Raw genomic sequence first — 14,988 nt, 5'->3', positions numbered from 1 at the left:
GGCCCATGGTGGTCTCGGGCCACCCGGTGCGCGCACGACTGCCTCCTTCACATCCGCGACGCAGCCCTGCGCGGGCTGCAGCTCCTCCACTCTGCCACAGGTAGTGATGGCACAAACCTTTACGTCTCACTCTATAATGTTCAACCAAGACAACAGTGGAATTGTTGTTTGGAAACATCACAATGTAAACGCAACAGGACACAACTGGATTTTTTTTTTTTTGGCCAATACATCTTTTTTTTCCGTCTTTCTTTTGTTTCATTAAAGGGGACCTATTATGAAAAACAGTTTTTTTCTTGCTTTAACATATATAAAGTGGTCTCCCCTCAGCCTGCCAACACAGAGAAGGAGGAAAGCAAATTCTGCAGTGTCTGTACAGCCGCCCGGATGAGCCGTCCAGTGTAATATGGATCTACGAGCCGTTCAGATTTGCGCATTTTCGTTACGTAAGCAAAATGCAAACCATGCCTCGGTCGGTCTCGCTGCATGAAACCATACCCACAACTAACTCTGCCGGCCGGAGCGTCCGCCATTGTTCTGAAGCGGGAAATCGTGTGGCTGTTTCAACAACGAGGGACAGTAAAAATTAGGTTTTGCATCGACACTTACCCTCATAAAAGGATCAGTACCAACAGTACGGACCCGCAACTGCACACGAGTCAGCGGTAAGTGACGTTAATTTTTTATGTTATTTATATTTGTTTACAAGTATGATCTTTGCATGGGTTTAGTATTTAGCTTAGCTCCGGAGCACCGTAATGAGTTTTTACAGGATTAAAGCTGTCAGAGAGGTCAGATTTTTTCTTTCTTTTTTCTGAACACATTATTCACTAGCTACTCTCAGGATGGAAGGACCATTTCACCCAGTATAACAATAAATGTTGAATACGATTACAGACTATATACAGGCCGCCCATTCATTTCATTGCGGTTGAGTCTTGCTTGCTGATTGGGTAACGTATTGCGTCACGCATCGCGTCACTTCCTGGTGTTTGCGGTCTGTGCTGCTGCCGTTTCACGGCGTTGCAGGCTCAGATCTCTCCCGACTTTTTATCTAAAACTTAGACTGTTTTCTGGTAAAATAGCACTATATCTGGTACATTACTGTCTTTATTTCAACACTCGCTCATTTTCTCTTCCGTAACTTTCACTGTCACCAATCACCGATACATTTTCTGTCCGTTAGCCTCCGTTAGCATCTTAGCATGGCCGCTCCGGCTCCCACCGCTTCACCTCTTTCCTGCTCAGTGTGTGAAATGTTTAGTTATTCCTCTGCCTCCTTTAGTGAAGACGGTAAGTGCTTAAAGTGTAGTTTATTTGCAGGGCTGGAGGCGAGGCTCAGTCAGTTAGAGGTCCGGTTCGGCCAACTAAACCATAGTCCGAGAGCCTCCTCAGCTAACCAGGCTAAGCTAGCGGCGGACCGGCCCGTAGCAGCTGAGCGTAACCGCTCCCCTGCAGCTCCCGAGCAGCCGGCCAGGCAGGGCAGCTGGGTGACGGTTCGGAGGAAGACTAGTCTTAAAGGGCTCACGGAACACCACCACCCGCTTCATGTGTCTAACAGATTTTCCCCACTTAGCGACACATCTGTTGAGAAACCGACCCTGGTGATTGGAGACTCCATAGTCAGACATGTGAAGCCGACTCCAGAGACCTTAGTTAGGTGCATCCCGGGGGCCAGAGCGGGCGACATAGAAGCAAATTTGAAGCTACTGGCAAAGGGTAATCGTAAATATGGTAAAGTTATCATCAATGTCGGAGCTAATGACTCCCGTCTTCGCCAGTCGGAAGTAACCAGAATGAATATTGTCTCGGTGTGTAACTTCGCCAAAACCATGTCAGACTCTGTAGGTTTTTCTGGCCCCCTCCCCAATCTGACCAGCGATGACATGTTTAGTCGCATGCTCTCGCTCCGCCGCTGGTTGTCTCAGTGGTGTTCAGAAAACGACGTGGACTTTATTGACAACTGGGAGACATTCTGGGGAAAGCCCGGTCTGATTAGAAGGGACGGCATTCATCCCACCCGGGATGGTGCAGCTCTTATGTCTAGAAATCTGGCCAATGTTATTAGACACTCCCCCTGACAATGCAGGGTCCAGGCCAGGATGCAGAGCTGTAGTTTAACAGGGCTGGAGGCGAGGCTTAGTCAGTTAGAGGTCCGGTTTGGCCAACTAGACCATAGTCCGATAGAATCCTCTGCGGACCGGCCCGTAGCAGCTGAGCGTAACCGCTCCCCTGCAGCTCCCCGGCAGCCGGCCAGGCAGGGCAGCTGGGTGACGGTTCGGAGGAAGGGTAGTCTTAAAGGGCTCAGCGACACATCTGTTGCTTCTCAAGGACCAACGCCTGCCAACAAAACTGTAGGATTGCATTATGTAATTAGCGACTCTAAAACTGTAGGATTACATGATATTGGCGACTCTGGCCAGGTGCCTAGCAAAATAGAAGTGGTTGCAGTTCTCCGCCCTCCAAAAGTTCACCAGGTGCAGCGTTATAGAGGCGTTAACCAAGATAACCTTGTAAAAATTAAAACCAATGCACATTTGGTACCAATTACAGACCGAAAAATTAGATGCGGACTACTAAATATACGATCATTAAGCTCTAAGTCTCTGTTAGTAAATGATATAATTACAGAGAGCAGGAGTGATATTTTCTGCTTAACAGAAACATGGTTACAGGAGGAAGAGTATGTTAGTTTGAATGAATCAACTCCGCCCGGCTACTTTAATCATCACATTCCTAGAAGCACGGGCCGAGGCGGAGGAGTCGCAGCAATTTATAACTCCGGTCTCCAAACAAAAATTGAACCCAAGTGCAACTATAATACATTTGAAAGCCTCATGCTTGGTCTGAAATTTCCGAGCCGGAAATCAGAGAAGCCAGTTGTGTTAGTGGTAGTGTACCGGCCCCCTGCTGGTGCGTATCTGGAGTTTTTGTCTGAATTTTCAGATTTCCTTTCTGGATTATTGATCAGCACAGATAAATTCATCATAGTGGGTGATTTTAACATTCATATGGATGTTGAAAGCGATAATCTTAAATTAGCCTTCGATTCTCTTCTAGAATCAATGGGTATCTCACAAAAAGTGGATAAACCGACGCACTGTTTTAATCATACTCTCGATCTCGTTCTCACCTACGGTGTTGAAACTGATGGTCTGTTGGTGTCACCTGTAAACTCCCTTTTATCCGACCATTACTTAATAACGTTTGAATTTAATTTTGTTGATGTTGAAGTGCAAAATAGGAGGTATTATTTTAGCAGATGTTTGTCTGATGAAGTTATTGTTAAATTTAGGGAGGCCATTGCTTATCTTACGACAGTGCGAAATAGTGATGTAGTCGAGGCCAGTGACCTGGGTTCTACCTCTGCAGATGTTGATTTCCTTGCTAGTAACACTGCTGATTTGTTGCATTCAGCTTTAGATGAAGTTGCTCCTTTGAAAAGGAGGGTTTCTAGCCACAGGAGCTTAACTCCCTGGTACAATTCAGATATCCGCATGTTGAAACAAAACGTGCGTAAAATGGAAAGGAAGTGGTACTCTTGTAGGTCTGTAGACTCTCATCGTGAATGGAAAGATATTCTAATAGTATATAAAAAAGCCATTCGCAAAGCCAGAACAGCTTATTATTCAACGCTGATAGAGGATAACAAAAGTAACCCACGTTTTCTGTTCAGCACTGTAGCCAGGCTGACAAAGAGTCACAACTCTGTTGAGCCGTGCATTCCTGCAGCTCTCAGTAGTGAGGACTTTATGGGCTTCTTCAACAGTAAAATCGCGAGAATTAGAGAAGAAATCAACCAGCCGGTTGTAGGTGTTTCTTCAGCTTTAGCGACTTCCCTAGGCTCTGACTTGTCTCTAGACTGTTTTGATCCTATAGACCTCCCTGAGCTGACTTCACTCGTTAATAGAGCTAAGTCAACCACATGTATGTTAGACCCCATCCCGACTCGTCTATTCAAACATGTTTTTTCTCTTATTGGTACGACAATACTGGACCAAATTAACCTATCCCTAAGTTTAGGATATGTACCACAGGTTTTCAAAGTCGCAGTAATTAAACCTTTACTTAAAAAACCTTCTCTTGACCCAGACACCTTAGCTAATTATAGACCAATTTCCAACCTTCCATTTGTGTCTAAAATTCTGGAAAAGGCAGTTTCAAGCCAGTTATGTGACTATTTGTATAGAAATGATCTGTTTGAAGTCTTTCAGTCAGGGTTCAGAATGCATCATAGCACAGAGACAGCACTTGTTCGAGTCACGAATGACCTCCTTATGGCCTCAGATAAGGGATTAGTGTCCATACTGGTTCTACTGGACCTCAGTGCTGCTTTTGACACTATAGATCATGGCATTTTACTGCACAGGTTAGAGCATGTTGTTGGGATTAAAGGGACAGCTCTATGTTGGTTTAAATCATATCTATCTGACAGGTTCCAGTTTGTTCATGTACATGAGGTTTCTTCAGAACAGTCAAGGGTCTGTTATGGTGTTCCGCAGGGTTCAGTGCTAGGGCCAATCTTGTTCAGTTTATACATGCAGCCGTTGGGAAGTATAATCCAGAATCACGGCATACACTTTCATTGTTATGCTGATGATACGCAGCTCTATTTGTCTATGAAGCCGGATGAAACAGAACCGTTAGTTAAACTTCAGGCATGTCTTAGGGACATCAAGGACTGGATGTCCAGAAATTTCCTGCTTCTAAATTCAGATAAAACAGAGGTTATCATTCTTGGTCCAGAGCATCTTAGGAAGGGATTAGATGGTGTTGCGATGGCTTCCAGTGCAACTGTGAGAAATCTTGGTGTTATTTTCGATCAGGATTTGTCGTTTAAACCATATGTCAATCAGGTTTGTAAAATAGCCTTTTTCCATCTCCGTAATATTGCAAAGATTAGGAAAATCCTCTCACAGAGTGATGCAGAAAAACTAGTTCATGCGTTTGTATCTTCTAGACTAGATTACTGTAATGTGTTGTTAGCAGGATGTCCAAGTAATTTGCTGAATAGGCTCCAGCTGATCCAAAATGCAGCAGCACGAGTACTGACAGGAATTAGCAGGAGAGACCACGTCTCTCCAGTGTTAGCGTCGCTCCATTGGTTACCCGTAAAATTCAGAATCCAATTTAAAATTTTATTACTTGCGTATAAAGCCCAAAACGGCTTAGCTCCGCATTATTTGCAAGACCTGATAGTGCCTTATGTTCCTGTCAGAGCTCTCCGTTCTCAGAGTGCAGGTTTACTCGTAGTTCCTAGAGTATCTAAATGTAGATTTGGAGGGCGGGCGTTCTGCTATCAGGCACCATTACTTTGGAACCAACTTCCAATCTGGGTTAAGGAGGCTGACTCCACCTCCACCTTTAAAACTAAACTTAAAACCTTTCTGTTTAGTAAAGCCTATAGTTAGTGTTTAGTAAACCTCTAGCTGGTGTTGGTAAATCTCTAGGTAGTGTAAACTTTAGTGTGTCAGAGTCGCTCCTGTAGTTTCTTGTGCTGGCCCCCCCTTCTCCTCCCTTTTCTCTCTTTTGTCCATGTTGCAGCATCCTTTGCCGGACACCGGAACCTGCAGGTGGTCGTGGGTGGCTTGTAGCTTGCATTACGGAGCACAAGTCTTTCCCTGACCCTGCACCCCAACCTGGGACTTGCTGATTGGGCCGGAGCTCCGGGAGCTGTGTGCTGGCCTGCGGTCCCCACCCCTGGTCATCCCGTTGCTGCCCCCCCCTTCTCCTCCCTTTTCTCTCTTTTGTCCTGCAGGTGGCCGTGGGTGGCTTGTAGCTTGCATTACGGAGCACAAGTCTTTTCCTGACCCTGCACCCCAACCTGGGACTTGCTGATTGGGCCGGAGCTTCGGGAGCTGTGTGCTGGCCTGCGGTCCCCACCCCCGGTCATCCCGTTGCTGCTTCCACCTGCCTGCTGTGCTGTTGCCGTCCCTGACCCACCAGTCTGGCCCTCGGCAGGAGGGTCCCCCCTGATGAGCCTGGTCCTGCTCAAGGTTTCTTCCCTCCTAAAGGGGAGTTTTTCCTTGCCACTGTTTGGCTTAAGGTTTTTCTCCCACTAGGGGAGTTTTTTACCTGCCATTGTTTATGTAATATCTGCTCGGGGGTCTCTGTAAAGCGTCTAGAGACAACTCTGTTGTATTAGACGCTATATAAATAAAATTGAATTGAATTGAATTGAACTATACCTTTAACATGATTCATTTGTCTTGTAACATAAGAAATGAAATGAGGAGGAATCGGAGTAATTAACTGTGGTGTACCTGTTTAGAATTCAATTAAATCTTCCTGTGTGAAGACGAGCTGACCCGGATCCCTCTTTAGGTAACTAAAGGCTGATTTATGGTTCCGCGTTACACCAACGCAGCGCCTACGGCGTAGGGTACGCGTCGATTTAACGCAGAACCGTAATTCAGGCTTTAAGATCCGTTTACACCGTGTCATAAATGCATGTGTGGCAGATGAGAGATGAGACTATACAAATCATTTCATTTTTTTTAGAAAACATAATTTAATTCCTTTTCAGGGTATTATAAAATATAAGTTTTTTTGTTATTTCTGCTAAGTTGCTCCGGTTATAACTGTGTAGAAAATACATTTTAAGTGTAAGTGTTTGGGGTAATTGTGCGTCAATCCAGTGGTAATACCTCAGGACTCCAGTAGGGGGAATAGCGCTCCTCTTCCTCACTTTAAGGAGCTGTATGTAAGAGCAATAATAAAACGACTCATAAAATGACCCCGATATGTCAACAGACATTTAAAAATCATGTTCATTTCAAATACTTATGTCACTGACAACATCACTCAAGCCAGGATATTCCAGTTTAAAAAGAGGAGTTGCAGCCCTCAACTGATGTTTATGTTGACATTTTTTGTTTTGGCCTCCACCTATCTCCCAATCACCAAGTCAGTATTGTTTCTGAAGCTCCACCCTCCACCTATCTCCCAATCACCAAGTCAGTATTGTTTCTGAAGCTCCACCCTCCACCTATCTCCCAATCACCAAGTCAGTATTGTTTCTGAAGCTCCACCCTCCACCTATCTCCCAATCACCAAGTCAGTATTGTTTCTGAAGCTCCACCCTCCACCTATCTCCCAATCACCAAGTCAGTATTGTTTCGGCATCCGGGTTGCCAGCTCGGCTCTAATTATCGCAGCCATGGCAGCCTACGTTCCTGCTGCATTCTGCAGCCTACCTGGCAACCTCTGGTCGGGGGGAGGAGGGGGAGGGTACACGCCGCTCAACAATATTTTGAAAGTGACTGCAGTACCAGTTTTGGCCATTTCTTACAGGTGGCTCCTTTAATACAATCGAGTGAAGGCAAGAGCTGTGTCTGTCTTTTATACCTCTTCCCTCACTACTTTTCCCTATTTAAGGTAATTACTGTACACGAAGCACTATAAACTTAGCAACACGTTCTTGATGATTTTTATTCTGTCATTGTTGTTTATTTTAAGTGAAGAGGGGGGGGGGGGGGGGTTTCACTGCGCAAAAAACACCGTCATCTCCAAGCCAGGCATGTACTGGAGTGTTTTTGGAGAAGTTTTTCTTGTTACACCCTTTTAGACACATTTGAGGGATATTGGCCAAGACTTTTAATAGTGTTAAAAGCATGTTAAAAATTCTGTCACAATACCTTTAAGATACTGCTAACATCGTGGGAAGCTAAGCTAAATGCTACTATTGTCTCACCGGACTGTTGCAACATTTTATTTTATCTGCAAGATTGTCTGTATGGTGCTTAAAAAATGTTAGTTCATTACTTTAATAAGTTAGTTAATGTGTTAATTAGGATATAAGTTAAAGATAAATGTATTTCATTTGGGTTGGAATCCATGTGTTATATTGTTTGAGGGTGCAATTTGCATCATTAAGAAATGGATAAGGATTAATTTGGTTGTTGAGGCTGTAGTCCTGAAATTGAGTATGTTCTTACCAGAGAATACCTGTGATTTTTGTTGTATTTTTCATAATTATACTTGATACAAACGAGTGAAGGCGAGAGCTGTGTCTGTCTTTTGTACCTCTTCCCTCACTACTGTAAGAGAAGATTTATTTTTGTTAAGTTTATTTTGGTAATTCATGGTTCAGTATTTTATGAATATATTTTGGTATATTCTGATGTAAGTCAGGGACTATAGTTACATTAGTCAGCATACCTGTTGTGATTAATATGTTTTACATAAGGCGGAGTGATACCGGTGGATGTTCAAAATTCCTACTCTGTTTTTGGGTCATTAAAGTACACGCGAACTCCGAAGCCGTTGTCCCCGTTCTTTTTCTCTTACTCACGACCCGAAATAAGATTAATTTACTCAAGTAAGGCTTAACTCAACACCAGCCTTACACTGGTGGCAGCGGGTTTTGTGGATTGCTAACTTTGCTGTGTTTGAGTTTTTGCCGGGGATAACAAGCTACCGCCATTTTCTTTTTTTTGTCCCGCATTGTGGTCGGCTCCTGCTACGAGCTAACGTGGAGCTACAGACTCGGTCAGTGCACGTTGGATTAAAGAGGACACATACAACAAGAAAAAAACGGACTCTATCGGACTTGCAATCACCAAGACACGAACAAAGGACAGTGTTTGTGAGTAACAGAGACTGGCAAAGTGGATACTATTTCTGCTCTTCGTGGATTTTCACACTGCTGCATATGGGAGATATGCTGCTGCGGACTGATCTTCATGGGACTGCATGGTAATTTTGTCAACCTGTTACTCTGAAGGCAACAACATTAAAGCGGACCTATCTAAATCAACAAAAGCTAAGACTTGGAAATTATATGGGCCCATTGTGAACTGTAACTACAACTTTTCTGCCTCTGCCAGAGAAGAAAAGGAGAACTATGACCAGTAACAGTGACTCAGGGAACAAACTGCCTTTTCACCCTGGTCCCACTCATGCTAATATGTGGCAATACTGGAAAGATTTTCCTCATGTCTTCGTGGGAGATGGAAAGGAGGACTTTTCTAGATGGTGTAGACGTTTTGAAGTGGCTGTAGAAGCTAACCCCAACTCGGGTGATGACAGTTTGGTTAAGCTGCTGCCTGCACGCCTGGGTGGCGCCGCATTTAGTTACTGGGACAGCCTACCTGATGGTACGAAATCTGACTACACTGCAGTGAAAGACAAACTTAAGGCTGTTTTTGGACAAACTGCTTATCTCACTACATTTCAAAGTTATGTCAACGCACGCACTCGCCTGCCTGGTGAGGCGCTTCCAGTGTTTGCTGCTGAAATTAGCCGGCGGGTGGAGGAAGCTTTTCCCACATATGGACAAAATGCTAAAGATGGAGAAAAATTCAGGCGCTTCATTGCTGGTATTGAGCCTTATCTTCAGGTGCCCTGCCATGAACAAGGATTAACGACACTGGAATCTGCTCTCAAGTTTGCAGTGCAGATTGAGAATGCAGGATGTTTTCAAGCCCAAACACACTACAGTGTTTTTCACAAGAACAAGTCTCGCCTGCTGTCCCTCCTATGACGCCCACTCGCCTTCCTGTATCTTCTACCTCTCTTGGGATTCACTCTGCCACCTCAGATGATCTTCAGAAAATGCAGAGAACACTAGAGACACTTACAGACAGGGTGGAGCAGTTACAATTGGAGGTGAAACGCCAGCAACGACAAACACAACATGGTTCATCGGACTATAGACCTCGTCAGCGGAGCCTCACTCCTGATAGTGAGAGGGGTCGCAGCCGTTATTATCCCTCTGACAAGAAATCCTACAGAGACTCTTCCTATGATCGATACTCACCTCATGATGGTTACTACAGATCATCACGGGATGAAAGAGACTGGTATGACAGACGGGATACCCGCACTCGCTCTGGATCACCTGAAAATTATGCACGTGCTTACAGTCCATCACCCAGAGACTACACAAGGCGTGGACGCTCTCCTGACTGTCGAGAGGACAGACAACAATCAAAACGTTCCCCAACTGGCAGGCGGGGGTTGAAGGGGCAACCCCTTCCGCGAGAAAGGTATAAAGACGGGGGGAAGCCGGAAGTCCAGTGAGAGTCTGCTGTGGGTCGAAGTGCAAGGACGCCCAGCCGGGGTTTCTGATGGCTGCTCTTGGCCTGGACTGTCCGGCTTTCCCAGTCGTCTGTGTTAAGGTGAGAGTTTATCAAGGCCTAGCCCCTATGTGATTGTATGTTGCTCTGTCATTTGCGGAGGGTAACCTGACACAGAGTTATCCTAGCAAACGAGTAATTGCTCAGCCATTTCCGGGGGATAACCTGACACTTTATCCTAGCAAATGAGTAATTTTGTGTGTACAGCCACTTGCGGGGGATAAATCGACAAATTATCCTAGCAAACTGCTGGTTTTGTGTGTACTGCTGTCTGCGGGGGGTGACATGACCCGTTATCCTAGCAAACGGGTAGTTTTGTGTGTTGTCTTCTATGTAAATGCTTGCTTTTTTGCTAATAAATGTATTCATATCTTATAGGAAAAGCGAGTGTGTGCCTGATTCATTTTTGCACAGCCGACCCCTCTAGAACTTATGCTGCAGGGGGGCACCGACATGATCCGCTGGGCGGTGCCTCTCACCCTTCTTCTCCTCTCCTTTTCCCTGCCTCTCTTCTCCATTACCATTTTTATTTATTATAAATATCTCATAGCTATCATTTTTGTCCATCGTTCCTGTAGTTTCTTGTGCCGGCCCCCCTTTTTTCTCTTTTGTGCATGTTTGCAGGCCGGAGCCTCGGGAGCTGCGTTCTGGCCTGTGTTCCCGGCCCTCCCCCCCCTCTGGTCATCCCATTGCTTCTTCCACCTGCCTACGTGGATGTCTGCTGTTGCTGCTTCCGCCTGCCTGCACCAACGTCTAGAGACAACATCTGTTAGACGCTATATAAATAAAATTGAATTGAATTGAATTGAATAGAACCTAGGTGAGATTTCTCCCAAAACATGAGTATTGCCCACAAACCTATGACACATGCCCTCCAAGTTGTTAGGAACTGTACTAAACCACTGATTTTGGGCTGGGATTTTCTGGTTGCTAATGGTATTATTGTAAACCCACAAAACATGTCGCTCTTGGTAGATGACAAAGTTATCCCATTGGTCAGCCCACACCAGTATGTTCCTAAACTAACTGAGGTGACAGTATCCTCCTCAGTTGCAGTTCCTGCCATGTCAGAAATGGTCATCTCTGCTAAACTAGACACGTCACTTAAAGGACTGGTACCCAACGGCTATATAGGTGTGTTTGAACCACACTACACAAACCAATCATCTACTGGTTTGCATGGGCTGTTGCAACAGCTGAACAAGGTTTCATCTATGTAAAAGTGGCTAATACCTCTAGTGATAAAGTCATGTTACACTATGGCAGACAGATAGGAACTTTTCATGCCACTTCTGGCAGTACCAAAGATGAGTACACTGTAACGGAAAGCTCTGTTTGCAATGTAAACATTCAGGTACCCGTGGCATCCAAGCCATTTGAACTAAGGGATTTTTCAAACCCCGACCTGACAAGTGCGCAAAATAGGAAGCTGAAAGAGACATTGCACTCATTCTCAGATGTGTTCAGTCAGCGCTCACATGATTTTGGACGGACAAACCTGGTCACACACAAAATTCCTACCACACGTGACATTCCCATCTCACAAAGAGCCTATCGTACCTCTCCTGCCATGAAAACGGAAATTCACCGTCAGGTGGAAGAGCTTAAAGCTCACGATCTGATTGAGGACAGTGCAAGCCCCTGGGCTAGTCCGGTAGTTATGGTGAAGAAAAAAGATGGTACGTACAGATTTTGTGTCGATTTCAGAAAGCTGAACTCAGTTACCATCAGTTACCATCCCTAGAGTCGATGATAGTTTGGATGCACTGTCTGGCTCTCAGTTTTTCTCTACCATGGACATGTCAAGTGGATACTGGCAGGTTGAACTAGATCCTGCAGACCGACCCAAAACAGCATTTACAACAGGTGATGGTCTCTACCAATTCAAAGTGATGCCCATGGGTCTGAAAAACTCACCACCAACTTTTCAGAGACAAATGGAGCTCGTCCTGAGAGGTCTCCATTGGACAACGTGTATCATTTATCTCGATGACATAATCTGTATGGGGAGCAACTTTGATGATCACCTTAAAAATCTGACAGACATTTTCACACGGTTCAGACAAGCAGGTTTGAAGCTGAACCCAAAGAAATGTGAGTTTTGCAAATCTGCAGTCAAGTATATGGGCCATATTTTTTCAAGTGATGGACTGGCACTGGAACCAGTCAACTGCCAACGCATATGTGGGTGGCCTGTTCCAAGATCACCCTCTGAGGTTCGAGCATTTCTGGGATTGTGCTCTTATTACAGACGTTTTGTGCACAAGTATGCCTCCATTGCTCATCCTCTTCACAGACTCACTCAAAAACAGGTGTTATTCGAATGGACAGAAGAGTGCTCCACTGCATTTCAGACATTAAAGGATGCACTCATCTCCCCCATATAATGGCTTTTCCCAACTTTCATCAGCCATTTATCCTGAGTACAGATGCATCTAACTATGCAGTTGGCGCAGTTCTCTCTCAGGTTCAAAAGGGACAAGAAAGGGTTATAGCGTATGCTAGTCATGTTCTGACCCGCTTAGAGAAAAAGTGGTCTACATATGACAAAGAACTTTGGGCCATTGTCTGTTCAGTCAGGCATTTCAGACACTATTTGAGTTGTAATCCATTCACTATCATCACTGACCACCGCCCCCTTCTCAGTATAAGGAAGCTGGATGTCACACATGACCCTACAGGACGACGAGGTCGTTGGGCTTTGGAGTTAGATCCATATCAGTGGACAGTAATACACAAGGATGGAAAGAAACACACAAATGCGGACGCTATGTCACAGATCCCTCCCTCACAGGGGGACACAGCGGTCTTAAAAGACACAACACCTTCTCTACGGGACGACCGTGCTTCTCCTGTTAGACTGGATACGCCTTCTTCACTTCCGGCGCTGCAGGACATGCCAACGCAGCCGCCATCTGTGGTAAGCACAACAGCTCAGGTTTGTGTATCGCAAGACAGTTCTGTTATTCGAACTGCTAACGCAGATGTTGACTTGTTGATAAACACATTCTCTAATCAGGGAAATGACATTTTGGCTGAACAACTTTCTGATCCCATTCTTTCAGATGTATACACCTGGGTACAGCAAAACGAACGTCCGTACCTCAGACATGTTAAAGGGAAAATGCAGATAAAACTGTGGTGCAGTTCCCAAAACTTGTACTGTGTAATGACTTGCTCTGTCGGAAAGCCCACACTGCACCAGGACTGCCAGCTGTGTTTCAGGTGCTTATTCCCAAAACACTCATCACAGAGACAATGAACATTTTACATGGTAACCCCTGCTCTGGTCATTATAGTGCAGATCGCACATTCAAGAAAGCTCTGACTATGTGCTATTGGCCTAGCATGAGGGGTGATATCGACAATTTCTGTTATGTGTGTCATACATGTGAGGCTTATAGAAAACCTGTACCACAGCTCAGGGCTCCCTTGCAGTCAATACAGGCTGAGAGACCATTCCAGTTTGTGTGCACAGATATTACTGAGCTGCCTTCCACTTCACAGGGACATTGTTATGTTCTTGTAGTGCAAGACCACTTTACAAAGTATGTCAGTGCATTCCCTATGTCAGATCAGAAAGCGACTACTGTGTGAACGTTACATTCCTGAACATGGAGTTCCAGAGGAACTTTTTTCAGATCAGGGACGACAGTATGAATCAGATATTGTCCAAACAATATGTCAGAGACTGCACATAAAAAAGAAAAGGACCTCACCATACCACCCTCGTGGTAATGGGATGGTGGAGAGATTTAACAGGACTTTGAAAGAACAGTTGGCTAAACTCATTCATCAAAATGGTGGTGAATGGGATCAATATTTGCCAGCAGTGGTTCTTTCTTTTAACTCCACCCCACACTCAAGTACTGGTTACTCACCTTATTTTCTGGCTCATGGCAAAGAGCCTCGTCTGCCTGCTAATGTGACTCTGTCCACACCAGTAGTTTCACTAACACCACAGAACTATGGAGCAGAACAAGTGAAACAGCTTGACACAGTTTTCCAGGCTGTTCGCTCTCATCGTGAGGAACAGAGACTCAAGCGTGAGTACTACTTCAACACGTCTGAAAGATTCAAGCCTTATCAATGTGGAGATCTCGTCTGGATGGATGATCCCACTACACAGAGAAAGAAACTTGACCCAAACTGGACTGGACCTTACAAAGTTGTCTCCTCAGACGACAGGAGGCTCTTATATGAGCTAGTGGATTTGAGTCATGCTGGGGCTGGACACAAAGTGGTTCACTATGATCGCTTAAAACCATATAGATCCTCTGGGGTTACATCCCCAGCACAAGTGGAGAAACCTGTGGTTTCACGGCATATGGAGACTCTTCCCAGGTATACCGCGTTATCTGGTTCACTTCCCTTACATCACGGACTACCTGAGACTAGACAGGTTGTTGCCCCTGCCTGTCCCTCTGTTCCCCTGCTGAGGAGACCATCAGGGTCATCGGGTCTCTCATGTCCTGCCACAACCCAATCAACAATCTGTTGCTGCTCCAGCAGTATCTGGTGAGACACGTGGCTCCTCTACAACTCGTTCGGGACGGGTTGTTCTCAGACCACAGAGGCTTTTGCTGTGAGCGCCCCCCCCCCCCTCCCCCCATCCCACTCACCTGACGGAAAAGGGACTGTTTTGCATCTAATATGGACTGTTGTTTACATTTGGTGGGACACTGTTTGAGTTTTCCACTATGTTTTGACATGGTCTTTGTTACAAAAAAAAACAACAAAAAAATACCATATCTTTAAAAAAAAAAAGAAAGAAAAAAAAAAAAGTTATGTGGTTGATGTCATTTGTCGTGGTTCACATTAGTAGTTATTTACATTTTCTGGTTACCTGTCAGTGACGGCTAATTTATTTTCTTGTTCGCTTTAGAGATGAGATTTATTTTTCATAACT

General features: G+C 45.0%; 1 protein-coding gene across 1 annotated transcript; it reads left to right on the top strand.

The window, feature by feature from the left end:
- Nucleotides 1–940: 940 nt before the first annotated feature.
- LOC133453111 (uncharacterized) lies at nt 941–2,048 on the top strand (the record flags this gene model as incomplete). The annotated part of the gene is made up of 1 exon (XM_061732985.1): nt 941–2,048. A coding segment is annotated over exon 1 (843 nt), but the record flags the coding sequence as incomplete, so codon positions are not given.
- Nucleotides 2,049–14,988: the final 12,940 nt, after the last annotated feature.

Source organism: Cololabis saira, chromosome 10 (genome assembly GCF_033807715.1).
Source record: "Cololabis saira isolate AMF1-May2022 chromosome 10, fColSai1.1, whole genome shotgun sequence".
NCBI lineage: Eukaryota > Metazoa > Chordata > Actinopteri > Beloniformes > Belonidae > Cololabis > Cololabis saira.
The sequence above is the reverse complement of the archived record's forward strand: the minus strand, read 5'-3'. Positions and strand labels throughout refer to the sequence as shown.